The 24,007-nt window shown below is 40.1% G+C and overlaps 1 protein-coding gene across 1 annotated transcript in view; it reads right to left on the bottom strand.

Moving 5' to 3' along the window:
- Positions 1-1,642, bottom strand: part of SLC28A2 (solute carrier family 28 member 2) — a 40,436-nt gene extending 38,794 nt beyond the window's left edge. The window contains exons 1-3 of the mRNA XM_087429125.1: positions 1,616-1,642; positions 567-660; positions 344-432 (exon numbers count right to left, since the gene is read on the bottom strand). Of these exons, the coding sequence (XP_087285251.1) occupies positions 344-432; positions 567-647 (170 nt within the window). The 5' untranslated portion in view covers positions 648-660; positions 1,616-1,642. The remainder of the gene's footprint in view (positions 1-343; positions 433-566; positions 661-1,615) is intronic.
- Positions 1,643-24,007: the final 22,365 nt, after the last annotated feature.

Below are 24,007 nucleotides of genomic sequence, written 5' to 3'. Positions count from 1 at the left end.
GTGAACTTTAAATAAATTAATTCCGTAAAGCGTTCTACACAATAGTAAGTACTCAATAAATGTTAGCCATTGTTATTCTCATTGTTGTTGTTATTTTTGTTGTCAGTCCAACCAACGCTGATATTGCTGTATTTCCATTATTTATGGCACAGGTTAATATAACAATTAATTACATAAACATATATATGTGCATATGCTAACATTAGGTGGCCCTGAGTCTTATCTCCGCAATAAGACCACAAGCTCCCTGAGAATGGGCAAGCTGGACCTCTTCTGGGTCCACTGACCACATTTAGCCCACCCTTGGCCCTTCCTAACTGAACCAATTCCAGGACTCTTGTACCTCTGGTTAGTGGGAGGCCCCAGCCCATCCTCAAGGCTGTGTCCTTCCTCTTCAGTCTGCCTGGTTCCCTCAGGATTTATTCCTTCTTCCTGTAAGCACAGGTAGAGTTTGGGTCAGTCATAGGCCCCTGCCGGGGGTAACCGGAATTGAGAGCAGCCACAGACCCTACATGAGGCCATGCAGCAGCCCACAAAGCTGTGCAGAAACTAGACTGCTGAATTACCGTGTGCTCCAGCCCCAGCTTCTCTCTGACAGCCTCCACTGTGGACACAACAAAGGCCTCTCCTCCATTTGTTTTCTCCATCTCCTGTTCTCAACTGAAAGAGAAATTCAGGGCCAAGGCTGAAAGATTGGTCATTCTATAATGTGGGGCTGGGGAGAATTTGTAGGGCCAGTTAACCACAGGAAAAACAAAACTAAAAATTTTTAGAGGTTTAGTTGATTTAAAAGAATTGAGAAGATTGGAAGCATAATTTTAATATAATAAATAATGAAATATAGATTTATATTTCCTATTGTGAATAGCTAAAGAAGGGGCAGTAAAATGGGAGAAGAGAGATGAAGGGCAGGAAGAATTGAAATGAATCAGTGATTCATCCAGGGGTCCAGAACCTGGACTGAAAAGGAAACTGTTCAGTCCCTTAAAGGTAGGGTTAGAGGCCAACTTCTCCTGTTAGCCTGTGGGAGGCCCCACTGAGCTGTGCTGAGTAAGAAGAAAACAGAGAGGGAGGCAAAGGTCTAGAAAGACCCAGACCCCAACACAGTGCTGAGAAAACAAAGATTAACAGGCTTTCAAGTTCCTGACTATAACGTATATAAAGTACAAGAGTTGTTTTTGGAGCATCTAAGCGAGTTCTTCATTAGTTAAATTAAAAACGTACATTTAGAATAATCAGTATAAATATTAATTATCCAAAATAAAGAAAATTTTAAAACACAATGAGACAATCAAGAAACTAAAGCAAACATTTGAGCCTCACTATGCTCAAAGCAACCCTAATAGACAAACATTCAAATTTATAATATAAATTCATTCTGAGATGTTTTTTTCCTTTGCAGAAATTTTCCTTCCCCATGGAATTGTTTTTTTTTTTTAATGTGATCTCTTCAGCCATTTAAAATATTATTTCATTAAACACACATAAACAGACAACTTTTGTTGTGTAAATTAGGGCCTTCCTGTACAGGCACGGAACTACTTGAATTTGGTCTATGATCAATTATGAAATTTGGCAAATCTGGTTCCTGCCCTCCCCCAACACCCCTGCTTACTCCAGTTTGTAGGATTCCTTCTGGCTCCTCAGTGAAGGACAGAGAAGAAAACTCAGCTCCAACAGACACTGACTCTGAAGGGATGGGATGGGCATGACGGAGAGGTTTTCCTGATTGGCTCCTTTTATCTTGGCACTCCTTTGCTGCACTTGCCCTTCCCTGCAGAGGAGCACAGCTCTCAAGTTAAACATTTATATGTTTTAAAGACGTTTTTGCTGGGTCAGGTCCAAGAGTTCTGCAGGAATTCCTAATAGGCACGTCAGTGGAAGCATTGACCAGCACTGAACTAGGTACTGGGGAGCGTGTAAAAGACAAGTAAGAGAAAGGTCTCTGCACTCAGAAAACTTATCATTTTGTACTAGTAAGACAGTTCTTGGAAAATGACAGAATGCAAGACTGTACATGATTTGATTCCAAATGACCACCAGGAAGACTTTTACTAATCCATTCAACAAATACTTACTGAGTGCTTACTATCACCCAGGCACTGTTTTGGGTGCTGAGGACACAAAGATGAATGATACATTGTCTCTGCCATGAAAGACTTACAAATCAGTGAGGAAAGACAGATGTGTCAAGAAAGACTTCACAAGCAACCCAAGTGCCCATCAACTGTTGAATGGATAAAGAAGATGTGGTGTGTATATATATATATATATAATGGAATACTACTCAGCCATAAAAAGACAGAATCATCCCATTTGCAACAACATGGATGGACCTTGAGGGTATGATGTTATGCAAAATAACCCAGACAGAGAAAGACAAACACCACATGATTTCACTCATATGTGGAAGATAAACAGACACGTGGATAAAGAGAACAGATTAGTGGTTACCAGAGGGGAATGGGGTTGGCAGGTGTGCACAAGGGGTAAAGAGGCACATATGTATGGTGATGGATAAAAACTAGACTATTGGTGGTGAGCACGATGCAGTTGTTTGTATTGTATTGTTTGTACAGAAACTGACAAACAATAATGTACACCTGAAATTACACAATGTTATAAACCATTATGACCTCAATAAAATAATTGAAGAAAAAAAAAAATGAAAGGCTTTACAGAGTTGGTAATATTTGCCCTGAGTCTGGAAAGTCTTGAAAGGGAAGGGATCACAAGTGGAGAAAGGGAAAGATATACCAGCAGAGGGAGAAACTCAAACAAACGCACAGAGGTGAGGCCTTCCCCAATATGCTAAGGAGGCTACAAAAATTAGCTAAATAATGGAGAGAAATTTTTGAGAACTAATTAAGGAAGCCCAAAATAAAGTAAGAAATTAGTTAAGAAATGGAGGGGGAAAGTGTGAGTGGAATAAGTGTGGTCTATCAAGAAAGAAGTCTGGAGACGCAGTCAAGTACCAGATGGAGGTGGGTTCTGTATGCCAGGCTAGAAGTTTGGGCTTATTCTGAACCAAATGGGGAGGCAGGAGGAGGATGGATTGGAAGGATGCACATTGGGGACAGAGAGCTGACCATCAGAAGACAAAATAGTCCATATCAGACATGATGAGGCTCTAACCAAAGCAGTAGAAGAGGATGGATAGAAGGAAACAAATCTATAGGACTTGGTGATTGATTGAGCATGGAGGGAATAAATGAAAGGGGGAAGATAATTCTTGAAAATTGTTCAAAATGACCTAGTTTCTGCCTACTCCTACCTTCCAGTAATACTTAGCTGCAAATTGTTCCCTAAACACACAATGTTCCTTTGTGCCTGTGCAACTTTGTGGATGCTGTTCCTTCTGCCTGTAATACTCTGCCCCAGTTTATCTACCTAGAAGATTCCTATACCTCCTTCAAGTCTCTGTTGCAAGGCTGCCCTCTCCAATGAAGCTTTCTAGAACTCCCTCCAGACAAGATTTAGGACTCCTTCCCCTGTGTTCCTATTGCAACATGCTCTTGCAAAACTCTACAGAACACACAGTATCCTAAATGTTTACTTTTCTCTCACTAGACTGTGATCTCCTCAAGTACAGCCCTCTGTCTTGTTTACCATTGTGTCCTCAGGCTCAAGGTCTGCCACAATATTAGGCAATCAATAAATATTTATCAAATAAGCGGGGGAAACAAAACCAAACACAGGATTCTGGCTTAGATTATTGGATATGTAGATAATAACAATTAACAAAATAGAGACACATAGTTCTATTTCTCTAGCTCCATGTGCACACGTGTGCACACACGCACACACATACACACACACTCACACATCCATAAAAGCCCTAGCAGAGTAAATACGTTATATTGTGCGACCTAGAGCAACTCATTTCGCCTCTCTGGGCCCCTTCGGTTATTCCTGCCCTGCCTAATTGCCTAATGCTATTTCATAAGATTATTATGAAAATTAAGTAATTTAATATAGACAAAGAATTTGGAAAACAGTAGATGACTTTACAGTTGCAGGCTACTATTGTAAAGTCTTGTGGTAATTCAAGAAAATTATAGATATTTTGAAGCCGATGTCAAAATATCAGCTTCACTATCATCTTAAAATGACTGCGAAGTCTCTCTTGCTCATGCTGGCTCACACTTTATCTCTGTTTTTCATTTTTACCTTAGATAATTGCCAGTTCTGGGGCCAGGCCCAAGCATAACGATAGGCACAGATCCTAGTGTTCAGTCCAAGTGAAATGATGCCAGTGATCACATCTCTCTCTTCTCTCATCCCCTCTCTTCCCTCTTTCTTTTCCTACAGAAGGTGTCAAAATCCATGTTCGTCTTCTAAGTGATGGCTACAGCACTCATCTCACTTTTCCAAGAGATCCAAGTTTCCTTTAAATGCAGGTATTATTGACATACCCCAACTGCCAAGAAGAAGAGAGGTAATCTGGCTGGTACCTCTCCTCAGCTAACTGACTTGCGCTTCATTGTTTACGGTTTTTTTTGTTTTTTGTTTTTTGTCTTATCACTTATAGTTTGATAAACTCTCTCAAATTGCAGATCAGGAAGAATGAAGTGATTTACCCAGAGTCAACAGCTAGTTAGTGGCTAAAGCCAAATCCTGAGATCCTCACTCCCAGTTCTGTGCCACTTCTAGGCTGTGGGGTGAAAGGTAAGCGTTGCCTCTGTTTCTGTAGCCTTTACAGTTTTTCAAAAAGTTTTCCTATACTTTCACAGTTTATCTTCATAACATTCTTGTAAGCAAGTCAGCTACTAATCCTATTTTAGGTATAAAGAAAAATAGACTCAAAGAAGATGAGCTATTTATCTAAAGTCATACACCTAGTTAGGGCAGAGCCAGGATTAGAGGCTATCTCTGGTCACGTCCATGGAAATTGGGCCTTATAACTGTCCTAAAGCCTAGGGGTTACTCCAGGAAAACCAGGTGGCCTGCTTTAAACCTATCTGGGAAATAAGTAAGATATAAATAATATATGATTTTAGTCCTTCCTGCTTTTACCTTTCCCTTGATTACTAGTAGAAGCAGGCAGAACTAGAGAGAATACAGGGACTTCCAATTTTGGTCTTAATGGAGTAGCTTGTATTTAACTAACCCTCCTGCTGAAAACAACTAAAAAGGCTAGGCAAAATTATAAAACAACAGTTTGAAAGCATTGCAGAGCAACCAATGGAGGCAGGACTTGAAAGTCTATGATCCTTGAGAGAAAGGAAGCGCAAGAGTTGAATCCACATTCATCCTAGCTCTTTTTCTGAGGGCATTTTATTTTTCAAATTATAATGCATAAAAATAATACTCAAGTAGTCTTATGAAGTTGAAAAGACAGAGGTTGAGTTTGGGGCAGCCAAAATTGCTGCAATTTGAGGGGAAAAATCATAAAAAGAAGAGAACGATGAAGGAGCCCCAAAACCTGCAACCAAATTTCCAAGGTATTGGCCAGCTCATAAGTTGTATATGTATACGTATATGTTCAAAACAAGACACCAAGAAACTCAGCAACAAACAGTAGCTGGGGTGCTAAAGACCTGAGCAGAGATTTCAGCAGCTGTGTGGTGCCGGAGAGATAAATGTTAGTTTCAAGTCCCGCTGAGGATGTGGACCTTGGTAAACACATCAGGCTTTCTATTGAGACCCTAAAAGGGCCATAACCTCATAAGAAGAAACATATCTTAGGAATAAAAGCTATGCCCTAGGGTAAAGGCAAAGCTGAAATAACAAGAATAAAACAAAGGTCAACAGGATCAAGTCAATCCATTTCTATCCTATATGCCTGATGAAAGAAATGCTAACCCTCTTCAAGTATATATAGCATCATCCAAAGCCACTACAAATTTTTAATTACAATGTACAGCATCTAATTTAAAATAAGTCACTCTAAAAAAAAAAAGAAAGAAAGAAAACAGGACCAAGAGGAAAAAACCGATAACAGAAACAAATCCATAAATGACTTAGATGTTGGAGATATCAGACAGGGACTTTAAAATAACTATGATTAATCTTTTCAAGAAAATAAGAGGAAAGGTGGACAAAATAGATGAAAAGATAGAGATTTTTGAAGAAACAATTAGAAGCTATAAAAAATAAATGCACATTCTAGAAATTAAAATTAAGAACTTTTAACAAACTGGATAAAGGGTTTAACAAACTGGATAAACCAGAAGACAGAGTTAATGAACTCAAGGAGTGGTCAATAGAAAATATCTAAAGAGCACAGAGGGAAAAAATTGGGGGAAAAAAGAAGAATAAGACTTCCAGGGCCGGCCCCGTGGCTTAGCGGTTAAGTGCTCTTGCTCTGCTGCTGGCGGCCCAGGTTCGCATACCAGGCGTGCACCAACGCATGCTTCTCCGGCCATGCTGAGGCCGCGTCCCACATGCAGCAACTAGAAGGATGTGCAGCTATGACGTACAACTATCCACTGGGGCTTTGGGGGCAAAAGAAAATAAAATAAATAAAATTAAGAAAAAAAAATGACTTCCAGCTTCCAATTAGGATGCAGAAAGCTGGAAGAGCATTGCTCTCATCTTTACAACAACAATTTTTAAAGTCCAGATAATCTGAAAATTTACAAGCTTTCCCAAACCCATCCCAACCCAACATTTGCTTAACCGAGGAAGAACCAGACCCTAATCAAGCCGGAAAGATAACTCATCTAAAATTTTAACAAAGGGCTAAAAGCCAAAGGTGGGATAGTGGTAGAATATAAGAAGCATGGGAGCCACAACACAAGGGACAGTCTTATCCACAAACCTCACCAAGTGCTCACAAGAAAAGCTGTGGGCAGGATGGGAGACTTGAGAAAATCTCCCCTATGGTGCAGGCCTGGGAAAGGTGAACAGCTGCCACTGTAGGATGGATGCAAAGCTCCAGCTGGATCCTTCTCACCTACCTCCCCTATAGAACAAAAGCCTTAAGTCACTGGGGGAGAGGAGGAAAAACCTTTAGAAAAACCTTGAGGCCACAGGTCAAGACTCACTGCTACTGGAGGAAGTGAACAGAAAAAAAAAAAACCCATATGTCTGAGAAAGAGGCAAAAAAATATCCTGGGCCCAGGCAATTAGAGAGCTCCTGTTGCTGGAGGGAGGATAACTGATAATGTCCCACCCCAACACTCAGCAATGCGTTACCTGTGTAAGATTGAAGGTGAACCTGAAAAACAGAAAACACTCTCATTTTCTACAACAGGGTAGCAAGCATTGAGTAAAAAGTAACAGATATCGGGGCTGGCCTGGTTGCGTAGTGGTTAAGTTTGCACGCTCCACTTCAGCGACCTGGGGTTCGCAGGTTCGGATCCCAGGCACGGACCAACACACTGCTTGTCAAGCCATGTTGTGACAGCATCCCATATAAAGTAGAGTAGAGGAAGATGGGCACAGATGTTAGCCCAGGGCTGGTCTTCCTCAGCAAAAAGAGGAGGATTGGCAACGGATGTTAGCTCAGGGCTAATCTTTCACACACACACACACAAAAGTAACAGATATCTATTTCTGAGAGAGGAAGGAAAATGCGTAGAGAGAGACCATCTCTAAGGCACAGGTGCAAAGGGAAGACTTAAAACTAAGGGTCAAATAGTCATTAAAAAAAATCCTCAGACAAACAAGTCACTAACCCAACTCCACAAATCTAGTTCAACTCCTGAGTAAATTAACTCAACCCCAAATGCTAAAGGTTTAGCTAAAGAAAACACATGCCCATTTCCAGATGTAAATATCATTTACCCCAGTTTCTACTGCTCTACACAAGATTGTTAGCTTTCAACCAAAAAATTCAGGACAAACAAAGAACCAAGAAAAACACACTGCCAAGAGACAATGTAACAACAGCACCAAAATCAAATATAACCCAGATGTTGCAACTATTATATGGGGAATTTAAAATAACTAAGATTAATATGTTAAATACTCTAATGGAAAAGGGGGACCACATGCATAAAGACATGAGGACTATTGGTAGAGAGAAGAAAACTATAAGAAAAAATCAAATGGAAGTGCTAAAAATGAAAAACATGGTAGTGGATATGAAGAATGTCTCTTGACAGTCTTATTGGTAGACTCAGTTCAACCAAGGAAAGAATGAGTTAACTTGAAGATAAGTCAACAGAAATTACGCAAAATGAAACACAAAGAAAAGAGAGTATGTGGAAAAACAGAATGGAGCATCCAAGAGTTATGGGACAATATTAAATGATCTAACATACATGTAGTTGGAATCCCAGATAAAGTTGAGGGGAGGCAGTGGAGAGAGAGAGGAAGGAGAAGAAATATTTGAAGAGACAATGACTGAGAATTTTCCAAAATTGATGAAAGATGACAAACCAAAAATCCAAGAAGCTCGGAGAACACTAAGCAAAATAAATACTAGAACAGGTGCCAGCCTGGTGGCATAGCAGTTAAGTTCATGCATTCTGCTTCGGTGGCCTGGAGTTTGCCGGTTCGGATCCTGGGCACGGATCTACTCACCGCTCATCAAGCTGTGTGGAGGCGGTGTCCCATCTAGAAGAGCTACAACTCTACAACTATGATACACAACTATGTAATAGGGCTTTGGGGGGGAAAAAAGGAAGAAAAGAGGAAGATTGACAACAAATGTTAGCACAGGGCCAATCTTCCTCTAAATAAGTAAATAGTAGAACACACACAGACACACACACAATATTTAAACTGCTGAAAACCAAAGATAGAGAGTAAATCTTGAAGGCAACTACAGAGAAAAGACACATTACTTACAGAGAAAAAGCAAGAAGAATTACAGCAGACTTCTTGAAGAAACTATGCAAGCCAGAGACAAGAAATGAAAAAAGATCTGTCAACGCACCATTCTCTACTCATCAAAGATATCTTTCAAAAATGAAGGAAAAATAAGACTTTTAAGACAAACAAAAACTGAGAGGATTTATTACCAGTAAACCTGCACAAGAAGAAATAGTAAAGGAAGTTTTTCAAGCAGAAAGAATATGATATCAGAAAGAAACTTGTATCTGCACAAAGAAATGAAAAGTGCTGGAAATGGCATAGATGAAGGTAACCGTAAAATTCATTTAAAAAAATTTTAACTGCTCTAAAAGATGACTGCCTAAAGCAAAAATATTATTGATGTATTGTGTGTTTATAGCATATGAAAAATAAAATGTATAGCATGAAGAATGGGAGGAAGGAATTGGGAGTATACTATTGTAAGGTCTTTACACTGTACATGAAGCTGTATGATACCATTTGAACATAGAATCTGATCAATTAATAATATATATTGCAAACCCTAGGTCAACCACTAAAATATTTTTTACAGAGGCATAAATAATAAGCCAATAGTGGAGATTAAATGAAATCATAAAAAAAATACTCAACTAATCCAAAAGAAGGCAGAAAAAATAAAGAAAGAACAAATGGAACAAACAGAAAACACTTAGCAAGATGGTAGATTTTAATCAAACCATGTTAATAATTACATTAAATATAAATAGTCTAAACAGACCAAAAAAAAAAAATACAGAGATTGCCAGATTGGATTAAAGAATGAAAAAAAAAAAAAAAAGCAAGACCCAATTATATGCTGCCTATAAGGAACTCATTTTAAATATAAAAACATAGAATGAAAGTTAACAGATGGAAAAAGACATATCATGATAACACCAAAAAAAAAAAAAAGGCTAGAGTGTCTATATTAATATCAGAAAAAGTAGGCTTCAGAACGAAGATACTGCAAGAGATAAAGAGGAACACTACATTAATGGAAAGTGGTCAATTCGCAAGAATATATAGCAATCCTAAATGTATATAGACCAAACAATGTAGCTTCAAAGGATGTAAGGCAAAAACTGATAAAACTGAAAGAAGAAATAGACAAATACACAGTTATGGTTGGAGAGTTTAATCTCTTCTCTCAAAAATTGATAGAAAACAAGTAGACAGAAAATACATGAGGAAATAGAAGATCTAAACAACACTATCAATTTACTTGACATAATTGACATTTTTTAACATTTCACCCAACAAGAGCAGAATATACATTGATTTTAGGTGCATACAGAACATTCACCAAGGTAGACCATATTCTGGGAGGAAAAAAACAAACCTTAAATATTTGAAAGAGTTAAAATCATACAAAACATATTCTAAGACAATAAAGAATTAAGCTAGGAATCATTAACAAAAGGTATCTTGAAAGTCCCCAGATATTTGGAAATTAAACAAGATACTTGTAAATAACCCAAGAGTTAAAGAAGTCATGGGGGAAATTAGAAAATATTTTAATTGAATAGAAATTAAAACACATCAAAATGTATGAGATGCATCTGAAGCAGTACTTATATTAGAAAATAAAAAAGAAAGGTCTAAAGTCAATTATCTAAACTTTCACCTTAAGAAACTAGAAATAGAAGAGCAAATTAAACCCAACACAGGCTGAAGAAAATAATTAAAAGCAGAAATCAATGAAAGTAAGAACAGAAAAAAACAGTAAAGAAAATCAATGAAATGAAAAGCTGATTCTTTGAAAAGATCAATTAAATTGATAAGCATTTAGCTAGAATGATGAAGAAAAAAAGAGAAGAAATAATTTACAAATATCAAGAATGAAAGAGGGAACACCACTACAGTTCCTACATACATTAAAAAGATAATAAGGGAATAGTAAAAACAACTCTATGCCCATAAATTCAACAATTTAGATGAAAAAGACAAATTCCATGAGACACAAAACTGCAAAAGCTCACTTCAGAAGAAATAGATAACCAGAACAGTCCTATATCTATTAAAGAATTTATACTTAAAAACCTTCCAGCAAAGAAAACTCCAGGCCCAGATGTCTTCAAATATTCAAATTCGACCAAATATTTAAGGAAGAAATAATACCAATTTTTATAAACTCTTCCAGAATATAGAAAAGGAGGGGACAATGATGACTCATTTAGGAGGCTAGCAATACCCTAATACAAAAACCTGATAGTAACATACAAGAGAACACTACAGGCCAACATCCCACATTAACATACATGAAAAAAATCCTCAACAAAATATTAGCAAATAAAATCCAGCAATATGTAAAAAGGATAATATATAATAACCAAATGGAATTTATACCTAGAATGAAAGGCAGTTCAACATTTGAAAATCAGTGCAATTTACCACATCAACAGACTAAAGATGAAAAACCATATTATTATCCTTATAGATGCAGACAAAGTAACAAAGTTCTACATTTGTTTATGATAAAAACTTGTAGCAAACAAGAAATAGAAGGGCACCCATAGGAGGGCACTTGATAAAGGGCATCAACAAAAAAACCTACAGCTAACATCATTTTTAATCATGAAAAACTAAACGTTTCCTCTCTAAGATCAGGAACGAGAATGTCTGCTCTCACTACTCCCATTCAACATCATACTGGAGGTCTTAAAGAGTGCAATAAAGCAAGAAAAGACCTAAAAGACAGATATTGTAAAGAAGAAATAAAATTACCTCTATTCACAAATAACATGATTTTCTACATAGAAAATCTTAAAATATCTACCTAAAAAAAACAACTGGAACTAATAAGAAGTTTAGTTAGTTACAGGATACAAGATCAGTAAACAAAATTCGGTTATATCAGTAAACAAAATTCAATTATATTTCTATATTCTAGCAATGAACAATTGGATACTGAATTTTAAAAACAGTACCATTTACAAGAGCACCAAAAAATATGAAATACTTAGGTTTAAATGTAACAAAACACATGTAGAATCTGTATGCTGAAAACTATAAAACACTGGTGAAAGAAAACAAATAAATAAAGACATATACCATGTTCATGAAATAGAAGACTCAATATTGTTAAAATGTCAGTTCTTCACAAATTGATCTATAGATTCAAATCAATCCCGATCAAACTCTCAACAGGACTTTTTGTGAGAGTTGACAAACTGATTTTAAAAATTATATGATAAGTCAAAGGAACTAGCACAGTCAACACAATTTTGAAAAAGAAGAACAAGGTTGGAAGACTCATAGTACCTGATTTCAAGGCTGTTATGGACTGAATGTTTGTGTCCCCCCAGAATTCACATGTTGAAGCCATAACTCCCAATGTGATGATATTTGGAGATGGAGCCTTGGGGAAGTAGTTAAAGTTAGATTAGGCCATGAGAGTGCAGCCCTCATGATGGGATTAATGGCCTTAAAAGAAGAGAAAAAGAGAGAAATATTTCTCTCTGTGTGAGCACAGAGGAAAGGCCATGTGAAGATGCAGTAAGAAGGTGGCCAATTGCAAGCCAGGAAAAAATCTCTCACCAGAACCTGACCATGCTGGCACCCTGATCTCAGATTTCCAGCCTCCAGAACTATGAGAAAATAAATGTCTTGTTTAAGCCACCCATCTATGGTATTTTGTTACAGCAGCCTGAGCAGACTAAGATAAAGGCTTGTTATAAAGAGACAGTAATTAAGACAGTGTGGTATCAAAGAAAGGATTGACACACAGTTTAACGGAACAGAATAGAGACTTCAGAAATAGACCCACACATATATGGTCAATTGATTTCCACAAAGTTGTAAAGGCAACTCAGTGTAGAAAGGATAATGTTTTCCACAAATGGCACTGGAATAACTGGATATCCATATGAAAAAAAATTAATCTCAATTCATAACGTGTGCCCTATTTAAAAAGTAACTCAAAATGGATTATAGACCTAAATCCAAAATCTGACACTATAAAACTTCTAGAAAAAAAAAAATAAGAGAAAATCTCTGTGGTCTTGGGTTAGGCAAAGATTTCTTGTATACAATACCAAAAGCACAATCCATAAAAGAAAAATTAATAAATTGGATTTCATAAAAATTAAGAATTTCTCCTCTTAAAAGAAACCATAAAAGGGGCCGGCCCAGTGGCGCAAGCGGTTGGGTGCGCGCACTCCGCTGCGGCGGCCCGGGGTTCGCTGGTTCGGATCCCGGGCGCACACCGACACACCGCTTGGCAAGCCATGCTGTGGCGGCGTCCCATATAAAGTGGAGGAAGATGGGCACAGATGTTAGCCCAGGGCCGTCTTCCTTAGCAAAAAAAAAGAGGAGGATTGGCGGATGTTAGCACAGGGCTGATCTCCTCACAAAAAAAAAAAAAAAAAAAAGAAACCATAAAAAGAATGAAAAAACAGGGGCTGGCCCCGTGGAGTAGCAGTTAAGTGCACGCGCTCCACTGCTGGTGGCCCAGGTTCGGATCCCGGACATGCACCGATGCACCACTTGTCAGGCCATGCTGTGGCGGCATCCCACGTAAAGTGGAGGAAGATCAGCATGGATGTTAGCTCAGAGCCAGTCTTCCTCGGCAAAAAGAGGAGGATTGGCATGGATGTTAGCTCAGGTCTGATCTTCCTCACAAAAAAAAAAAAAAAAGAATGAAAAGACACACCACAAATAGAAAAGATTTCAAATCATATATCTGATATGGACTTGTATCCAGAATATATTTAAAACTCTCAAAACTCAATATTAAGAAAAAAGCAACCAAAAAACATGATAAATGGACAAAAGACTTAAACAGACCCTTCACCAAAGAAAATACACAGATGGCAAAAGAAAGCATATGAAAGCAATGCTCCACTGCTATTCATAGGGTTTCCACGACCAATTTTTCTCAGAAGTGGGTGGCCAGGTCCTTATTCCTAGTCTGTCTTAGTCTGAAAGTTCCACTGAAACTTGTCCATCATGGGTGACTCTGCTGGTATTCGGTTGGCATAGCTTTTAGCTTCACAACAACACACAGCCACAATAGTATGACAACTGACAGATGGATGATGTGGTTCCCTGACAAGGAAATGAATGTGGGCCATGGCAGTAGGAGCACTGAATCTTAACCACTAGCCCACCAGGGCTGGCTCATTAGTCATTAGGAAAAGACAAACTAAAAACCACAATGAGATACCACTACATACCCATTAGAATGGCTAAAACAGAAGGAAGGGAGGGAGGGAGGGAGGAAGGAAGCAAGGAAGCAAGGAAGGAAGGAAAGAAGGAAGGAAAAAAGGAAAAGGAAGGAAAAAAGGAAAAGGAAGAAAGAAAAAAAAGACAATACCAAGAACTGCTGAGTTTTCAGAGTGACTGGAATTCTCAGACACTGCTGATAGGAATGATTTCCACAAGAGTATGCAAAAACAAAATACAAAACTCAACTGTATTTCTATGCACCAAAAAAATGAAGTTTAACAAAAGGTATTTTACAATACAATTTTCTAAATATTGTATCCTCGAATATTTTTTCTGTCTCCCCCATCTATCCTCTCTTTCTAGGACTCCAATTATATGTATATTAAACCACTTGATGATATCCTATGTACCTCTAATACAATGTTCTCTCTCTCTCTTTTCTCAGTCTTTTTTTCTCTCTGTGTTTCATTTTGGATAGTTTCTATTGCTATGTCTTCAAGTTCACTAATCTTTTCTTCTGCAATGTCTAAGCGCTATTAATCCCATCCAGAGTACTTTTCATTTCAGATGTATTTTTCATCTCTAGAAGTTCAGTTTCAAACCTCTTTTTATATCTTCTAGTTCTCTCCTCATTAAGCTCATTACTTCCTCTACCTTCTTGAACATATTTTAATACATCCTGTAATAAATACCTGTTTTAATGACTTTGTCTTCTAATTCTATCACGTGTCATTTCCGTATTTGTTTCTATTGCTTTATTTTTCTCCCTTGTTATGGGTCCTGTTTTTATGCTTTACTGCATGTCTGGCAATTTAAAGTAAGATGACAGTTAATATGAGTTTTATGTAGTTGGGTACTGGATTGTTCTGTCTTCCTTTAAATATTTGTCAACTTCATTCTGAGATGTAGCTAAGTTATTACTTGGAAACAGTTTGAATCTATCAAAGCTTGCTTTGCTGCTTTGTTACACAGGTCCAAAATAATCTTTAAGCTAGGACTAATTTGGCTCTACTATTGAGGCAATCCTATTCTGAGGACTTTACTCAATGTCCCAAAACTTAGGAGGTCTTTCCACTTTGTCTAGTAGTTTCCCGGCCCTGTGTGAGCTCTGAGGATTTTTCTGCCTGCTCTTTTCCAGTAGTTCCTTCCCAGGCCCCAGTGGTTTCCTCACATGCATGTCTCTATCAGCTTTCTCTCTGTGCAGCTCTCTCCTCCTCAGTACTCTGTGCTGTGAATTCTAGCCCCCTTGGCTTCTATGAACTCCAAACTCTCTGAGACCACTGGCCTCTCTCCTACTTCTCTGAGCTATGGCCTGGAAACCTTCTCCAGGCAATAAGCTGAGACAATCGTGGTGCTCATTCTGTTTGCCTTATTTTAGGGATCACCATTCTGTGCCGCCTGTTGTCCAATATCTGAAAATCATTGTTGCATTTATTTTGTCAGGATTTTTTAGTTGTTGAAGGTGAGAGGGTAAACCTGGTCCCTGCCTGCCAGAGTGGAAGTCTATAAATAATATTGAGCGCCTATTATTGTGCTGGACAGAGCCTTAGATCTTGAGGATATAGTAGTGACCCACACAGACAAAGGTCGTGTCCTCCAGGAAGATGCATTTTAGTGAAGGCCTGTTAAGACAAGTATTGGGTCCTATAGTGGGAATGGATACAATTAAAGATTTTTCACTTCTACCTTGATAGAGGACTTATAGGTCTAAAGCTGTAGCTTCTAACAGTAGCAGATTGCACTGGAGGGCTGAGGTTGGGGATAGGGGGAGAGTAGACATCTATATAAAAAATATTGCCTACCATTTTGTAAATAGAATGGCTAGTTGGCGATAACAAAATAGTAGTAGTTTAAGAACTAACAACGATAACTATAGTGCCCGTTTCATAAAATCCTAAGTTGAGTTAATTCATGTGAAGTGCTTACTTAGCTCAATGCTCAATGTGGACTGCTTTACACCTCACTTCAATTCAACTCAACAAATAACAGCGCTTATGGACTCAAGCCCACATCTCAGAGTAGTCTTTGGTGCCTTTCTCTTCACTCCTGTGCAACTTCTATTATTATTCCTATAGTCTTCTACCCCCAGATGCAGAATTCTTTCCAAAAGAATCTCTCCTAACCAGGACAAGATACATAATTTGCAAAATGAAAATGTGGGGTTCCTTGTTCAAAAATTATTAAGAATTTCGAGACGGTGACAGCAGAGCCTTAAACTAGGCACAGGGCCCTTCAGAGAGTGCCCTGTGTGACTGCCTAGGTCACACCCATGAAGCCATTCCTACTCCTGTCTCACCTCCAGAAAAACTCCAGTCTCCTCTGCGATGCCCTCAGTCATCTGTCAGACAGAAAGCCTTTCCAGTAGCCCAGTAACACAGTTAAAACAAACACACAAACAAACCAAAACATTCATCACTCACGGCTCAAATTCACAATGCTTCCTAGAGCTATTACACAGCAGGCACTGAAGAAATACTTGTTGGATCATGAATAATGAAGAAGATAGAAGAAATCACACTCTAAGGAAAGGAGCTAGATAGCTTTGAACATCAGGACTTTTCTGGCCCTGCTAAAATCTTCCCATGTGGGTGACCCCTTCTTGAGCTCAAAGGTTGGGTCTGCCAGTGTTAATGCAGGGCTAATGTCATTAGCAACCTTTGGAGAAAATGCAGAAAATTTGTTTCAAATGAAGGAATTGTGTTTAGAGGAAAGGCAGAGAACCAACTAACTGAAAATTCCAACTTTCTAATCATTGGCTGAGCTAATATTGAGTGGATTTGTTATCAGCTAAAGAAGAGAACAGATTTGGAAATTACCCTGCTTCCAAGAAGACAGCTGAAGAAATCAAAGTACCAAGAAGGAGTACTTGGAGGCCCTCCTGCTCCTCCCTTGCTCAATTCCATCTGGCCTTGGTGCCAGCCAGCGTCATAAAATAGCTGTTATCTGGGGGTGTGGAGCAGGTTATCTTGTAGAGTCATATAGATTGTTAGAGCAAAATGGACCTTTAAGATCTTGCCGCTAACTACAACTGCGCTGACTGTGGATAATGCAAGTCATCAACCCACACGTAGTCACCTGGTGGGCATGGCATAAGGACTCTGCTCTGCAGGTTGTGCACTCAGGCCCTCAGTGAACCCGACAGCCTGAAACACCTCCCACTTCATGGAGATAACATCCAGTCCCTCTCTCTAATCCTGACTTTTGAGCAGTCTCCTCCCACACTCCTGTCTTCCAGAAACCTGAAGGTCATTCCCACTGATGTCTCAGCACCAATATGTTCTAGACAAGAACTTACTGTTATCTTTTCAGATGCCGCCTCCTCCCAGCTCCCTTCCATTATCCCCTAGGTAAAACGTTCCTTATACTTGCTTCTCTCCTTCTGTCCCCCCAACTCCCCTGGCATTGGCACTTGTCCTCATGTGGCCTTGCGTTGGAGCTAGGCGTATGTTAGAGCTAGGTATAGAGCTCTTGTTAGAGCTAGGGCCTTTGTCCCTCTCACCAGAGGGGAGATTCCTTGAGGGAAGAGCTTGTGAAGGAGAAAAAGAGACATGTAGTGGAATGCAAAGAGAAGCATTTAAAGATACATTTCTTCAACGTCACAATTTTGGATGGGGTTGACCCTGAATACCAAGCCATTTGAATTACTGTGGGCAGTTAAATGGCAGTTAAAAGGGTGGTGATAAGTATTTTCCAAGGACCTCATTATTTTTATAATGTCTTATCTACCCAATTATGGTTTATTTATTTATTTATTTGTGAGGAAGATTAACCCTGAGCTAACACCCGATGCCAATCCTCTTCTTTTTGCTGAGGAAGATTGGCCCTGGCCTGACATCTGTGCCCATCTTCCTCTACTTTATATGGGATGCCGCCACAGTATGGCTTGACAAGTGGTGCATTGGTGCGCGCCAGGGATCCGAACCTGCGAACCCTGGGCCGCCGAAGTGGAGCGCACGCACTTAACTGCTACACCACCAGGCTGGCCCCCCAATTATGGTTTATTTTTTTAAATGTTTGCCATTTCTCATAGAATTTTGATGCTTTTTGAATTTTGCCTGCAAGAAAGTTAAAGTCTTTCTCTCTCTAGCTTGGTCCCATAACCAGGTTCCTTTCAGAGTGGTGAGACACTGAATGTGTGAAGGGCGTGGAAATAGAAGAGGGAAATGATAAATACCTCTCTATACTGTAGCACTGGTCTTGGCCAATTCAATGACCACATGCTGGATAACTTGCTTTTTCAGTAAAGAATTTCTAAAAATACCTAATTGAAAGATCAACCAAATGTTATCTGACCACAAAAAGCAGAGCGAGACTACGGTAAGTCCTAAGGATTTATCACCCCTCTGACCTGGCATTGGGGATTTCTGTCTTCTTTCTTGTCCTCTGCTTTTACACCCTGTTTGTAATTTCTCTCTCTCTCTGACCCTACCTCCCTCACTCTCTCTTCTCTGTCTCTCCCTCAAACCCCTTCTTCTCTATTTCCCATCTCTCCTTCTACTTATCTTTTGTAGTGCTCTGCCTGAGAAAGCTGTGATAGAGAGAGCTCTGGGGAAACAGCCTCCAGAACACCTGTGGGGGCCGCCTCAGTCCTCGCAGAGCGGAGCTGGTGACCAAGGCAGACAGTGCTGAGGGCGTGTGTGTCAGGGAGCAGGTGAGTGAGCAGTCCTGGCTTTGTGATGGGAGTGGATGGGGCTTGTGGAGAACCCAGTGAGGCCCTGCGAGCACGCTCATGTGTTCTAGAGATTCAGCATCAACAACAACCTCCCACAATGTCTTACATGACTGTGGATTAGAATCTCTATTCTCTATTTGCTGAACTCCTTGGGAGACTTTTGGTTTGGGTTCTGGTTAGACAAGCTTGATCTCTAGTATTCCTTACTGATTTATAGTTGGCTAATTATTTTCCACAGCTAAATTGCAAAGTCAAAGAAAGTTGGTGTCGGTCTCCCACATCCTCCCCCTGGATGCTCTAACTCTATCCCATTGGTAAAAGTCTATCCTTGTTTGAAAAACAAGTTATAAGGAAGTAATCCTTAGCCAATCTATTTGTTATTAAGCATTTCAGGCTTTATCTCTCTTGGGGTTTCTTACTTTTAAGGCAGGATTGGAAAGACTTGGAGTCAGAGGCTCCGTGGGCAAAGCGACCACATGACTTTGGGGAAAGTGTTTAACTTCCTTGAGCCTCAATTTCCATTTCTGCAAAATGGAAGTGATGATAAGGTTATCTGCCTACAAGATTGGAAATGATGAGATTACAACAAAAGCAAAAGAAAAAAACTATTTGTATAAAGGGTGAGGTGCTCCAAAAATTTTAAAAGCTAAAGTATAAAGATCCGAATATGGATCCTTTGCTTTTTTTTTTTTAAGGTACATTGTTCACATGTCATATTTCAGGCACTACTGCATGCCTGAAATACATTTAATGCATTTTCTCATTTAATTCTGACCACATACCTTTTAGGAAGGTAATATTGCTATCTCACTTTTCCAGATGAGGAAACTCAGGCTTAGAGAGATGAAGCAATTTGCCAAAGCCCCAAAGTGAGCAAATGACAGAGCTGAGTTTGAGCCCAGAGTCCTTGCTCTTAGACACGACTCTCTACTGCTCATCCTGCCCCAGCCTCCCATGCCTTCCTCCTCTCTTTCTGCTCTCATACTACCCATCCTTTAAGATCCAACTCAGATGACTCTCCCTTTTCCTGAAAGACTTTGGACTCCATTTCAGCCCCCAGTAAACTCACTATCCTCTTTTACTGCCTGAGCTACTCATGTGTCAATCATGTGGCATCTTTTGTATTTTTCTCTCATATTGTTATTTGTCATAATGTTGTCTTATACTGTAGCCTGGAGAAAAAAAGTTTGTCTAAAAGTAGCAATAGAATTCCTCATTGAGAATTGTGGAGTTTTTTTAGCAAATTATCTTGATTGGTTCTTTGGCTATGAAGCTCCATTAGAGCAGAGACCCCAGCACCTAGCACATGGAAGTTGTGTTAAAATTATTCGTTGAAAAAAATAGAATCTCCTAGGATGTGTGCCTGCATTGTCTGGAGCAGAGGAAAGTGAGAATGTCTGTTATTTGAGAAATGTAAATCACTTAGCATAGTGCCTGATACAAAGTAAGCATTCAATCCGTGGTGGCTGTCTTGTCCTGCATAAGTAATATAGCAGGAATTATTGGAGCATCTTAGGAGGAGCAGGTAGATGAGGGCAGGAGAAGAAAGAGAAAGAAATGGAGCAATATGCTGGTTGCTGAGACTTTACGTAAAAAACAGGCCAGTGAGGTCTTTTCTGAGGTGGCAACGGCCAAGGGGCAATTAAGGAAAGGGACATTTAACACTTGCTGTGCTGAACTACAACTTCACCATCCTTCCCTCAAGTCTTCAGCTTGAGTGTACAAGTCTTCACGTACAGCTTGGTGTCAGTGGTACTTGGAGAATTCAGGAAGCGAGGTAGTGTTCAGGGCTGACAAGGGGTCGGGGGCAGGGAGGTGATACAGAAGAAAAAAAAGACAGCCCACCCAGCAAAGTTAGAGAATTTAGCATAAGTGTGCAAACAGAGCCAGAGACAACAAGGCGAGAGGCCCCAAGAATTCTCAGAAATATTGAGAATGATGGTGATTGTTCTCATTCTACAGGAGATGGGGTTTCAAGACAAGTTTATTTAAATACTAAAGAATGGGGATTCCCAGCAGGCCAGAGGACTTTGGGGACATCCAAGTGGCTAACACTTCAGTCCCATGTATATTGTTGTCACTTGGTTTATGTTATGCCCCCTTAACTGTATTGTAACCTCTTTGGGATAGGAACCATGACAAGGTGTTGAACTGAATCTGTTTGGCTTTTTCTGTCTGCATGAATTTCATTCCTGTAGATTGACATACCAGACCCCGGCAATAATCCTCTGAAATAGTATGACAAGTATCGGTGTATTTTCCCTATTTGCAAGATAAGAACATGCTTCCTCAGTGTGGTGACGTCCTACTTCCTGGGTTACAGAGCCAACAATGAGCCAAGTCAGCCAGGGGATATAGAAAGAACCTGGATGCATGAGGGCAAACCTGGATGTCAGGGGGAAATCTAGCTTTCCCTTCCGTATTCCTTCTTTTACCATCTACAGCCACACTCATGCAACAATCTGCCCCCTCTAGCCCCACAGAGCTTTTGTCTATCTCCCCAAAATTTCACATTTACCACCTAGGGCAAAACCTTTAGACAAGCTATTCAATATTTAAAAGGGTGATGACGTGGGGCCGGCCCAGTGGCACAGCAGTTAAGTGCACGCGCTCCGCTGTGGCGGCCGGAGGTTCACAGGTCCGGACCCTGGGCACGCACCGACACACGGCTTGTCAAGCCATGCTGTGGCAGCATCCCATATAAAGTAGAGGAAGGTGGGCACGGATGTTAGCCCAGGGCCAATCTTCCTCAGCAAAAAGAGGAGGATTGGCATCGGATGTTAGCTCAGGGCTGATCTTCCTCACACACAAAAAAAATATTAAAAAAAAATTAAAATAAATAAATAAAAGGGTGATGACAATGGCATCTTCACAGAGCTGTGGAATTAAATGAAATAAATAATTCCTTTAATTAAATGAAATAATTAAATGAAAGTCTTTGACAGGTTGCCTGGCATCCAGAGATATTCAATAAATGTTCTCTCTCTCCTCTCTCTTCCCTTTTGTGGCTCTCTCTTCTTTCTCTATCTCTAAATTTAGGTTCAATTTTCATTCTACCATGCCTTGTTCCTTATTTTTCATTGTACCTTTGAAGGCTCCTGACACATGACTATCATCTAACTTCCACCTGGGGGTAACCTAGCAGGGTGGGATCAGGAGCTGGACTGGGCTTGGGCTTGGGCTGAGAGAGCCATAGGCCATGTTTAAGGTACAAGGACAGAGACCCTAAGTGGTAGAGCCAAATCAGGTCCAAGAGGTGACCTCAGAGCCAGGAGGAAGGGGCAGCCAGGTCATCATATGGTTTCAACACAAATACTGGTCCAAGTGCAAACATCTGTCAAAAAAAGAGAAATGTGGTCTGGAAAGTTGATTGGTGCATTAGTCTGCTAGGGCTACCATAACAAAATATCACAGACTAAGTGGCTTAAACAACAGAAATTTATTTCTCACAGTCCTGGAGGCTGGAAGTCCAAGATCAGGGCACAACATGGCCAGGTTCTGCTGAGAGCTCTCTTCCCAGCTTGCAGATGGCTGCCTTCTTACTGTGTCCTCACATGGCAGAGAAAGCGAGTGAACACTCTGGTTTCTCTTCTTATAAAGTCATTAATCCCACCAGGAGGGTCCCACTCTCATGACCTCATCTAATCTACTTCCCAAAGGCCTCATCTCCAAATACCACCATGTTGGGAGTTAGGGCTTCAACAATTGGTTGGGGGTGGGGGGATGACACAAACATGCAGTCCATAACAATTGGAAACTACCACAAGATAGCTTTTACTTTACTTTAGTCTGTGCAATTTTGACCATTAAAAAAACATCTTTCAGAAACTTGACTTTGTTTTTTTTCCTTTTGCGCGGAAGATCAGCCCTGAGCTAACATCCATGCCAATCCTTCTCTTTTTACTGAGGAAGACTGGCCCTGGGCTAACATCTGTGCCCATCTTCCTCCACCTTACATGGGAGGCCGCCACAGTGTGGCCTGACAAGTGGTGCGTCGCAGCACATCTGGGATCGGAACCTGGACCGCCAGCAACGGAGCACGTGCACTTAACCGCTAAGCCACGGGGCTGGCCCTGGAAAATATTTCTTAGAATCCCCTGACAACCATTTTCCATGTTAGATTCCACAAATGAGAGGTATTTTATAAAATTTGGAGAACAGAAGAGAGGCAGCTTCGTCAAGGCTACCAGACTTGCACTAACACTCTCCTCAAAGTTCGTCCAGTGTCTGCTCAGTTTCAAAGCCACTTTCACATTTTAGGTTTTTGTTTTGGCACTGCCCCACTTTTAGGTAACAAAATCTGTATTAATGACCTATTACAGTGTAACAAATTACCTGAAAATTTAGCAGCTTAAAATGACAAATGTTATCTCACAGTTTCTTAATTCAGGAATTTGAAGCAACTTAGCTGAGAGGTTTTGGTTCAGAGTTTCTCATGAAATTGCAGTCAAGATGTCAGCCAGGGCTGCAGTCACCTGAAGGTTTGACTGAGGCTAGAGAATCTGCTTCCAAGATGGCTCACTCATATAGCTATCGGCCAAAGATCTCAATTCTTTGATGACTGGTTGGCAGGAGACCTGTTCTTCACCTCATGGGTCTCTCCAGGGGTTACCTGAGTGTCCTGATGAGATGGTGGCTGGCTTCCTCTGGAGCTAGTGAACCAAGAGAGAGAGCAAAGAGAAAGCCACAATGCACTTATCACCTCATCTCAGAAGTGACATACCATTATTTCTACTTTATTCTATTCATTTGAAGAAGTCACTAAGTTCAACCCTCACTCCAGGGAGGGAAATTAAGCTCTACTTCTGGAAGGGAGGCGTATCAAAGACTTTGTGAACATATTTTAAAACCACTGCAAGTTCTCTCAGAGCATTTGATCTAAAGAGAATTAAGGGGGAAAGGAGTTCTTAGCAGCTTTGATGATATGGTATAAAAGGAAGTCATTTAGACTCAGGATGAGGCCAGTGAACCAAAGAGTAGTCATGACACAAAAGTATTTTGACTCTGAAATGTAGGAGCAAGTTGGGAAAAGTAAAAAGTCAAGTCAGTTTGTTGCAATTTTTGCATGTGTCTCCTTCTTTTAGCTTAAAATTACATTCGAAATTTGCATATTCTGTCATCATGTCAGCTTCTCAATACTAACAATGATATTAGGGTAACATGGATACATCTGTTTTCATAGTATTTTGACTACTGTGACTCCTTTCACTCTTGATATTAAAGCTTCTTCTCGAGCCTCACATCCATTCCCTTCATCCAACATGTCCATTTCCTCTACCTCTGAGCTAAAGAAGAAACACCTGTGGGTGTGATTTGAAGGAAGAGTCCCCAGGCCGGCCCCGTGGCTTGGCAGTTAAGTGTGCACGCTCCGCTGCTGGCGGCCTGGGTTCGGATCCCGGGCGCACACCGGCGCACCACTTGTCT

This window comes from Ceratotherium simum, chromosome 3, assembly GCF_057802395.1.
Source record: "Ceratotherium simum simum isolate JZ-2026a chromosome 3, ASM5780239v1, whole genome shotgun sequence".
In the NCBI taxonomy this organism is placed as follows: Eukaryota; Metazoa; Chordata; class Mammalia; order Perissodactyla; family Rhinocerotidae; genus Ceratotherium; species Ceratotherium simum.
Note: the sequence above shows the minus strand (reverse complement) of the source record. Positions and strands in the feature narration are given on the sequence as shown.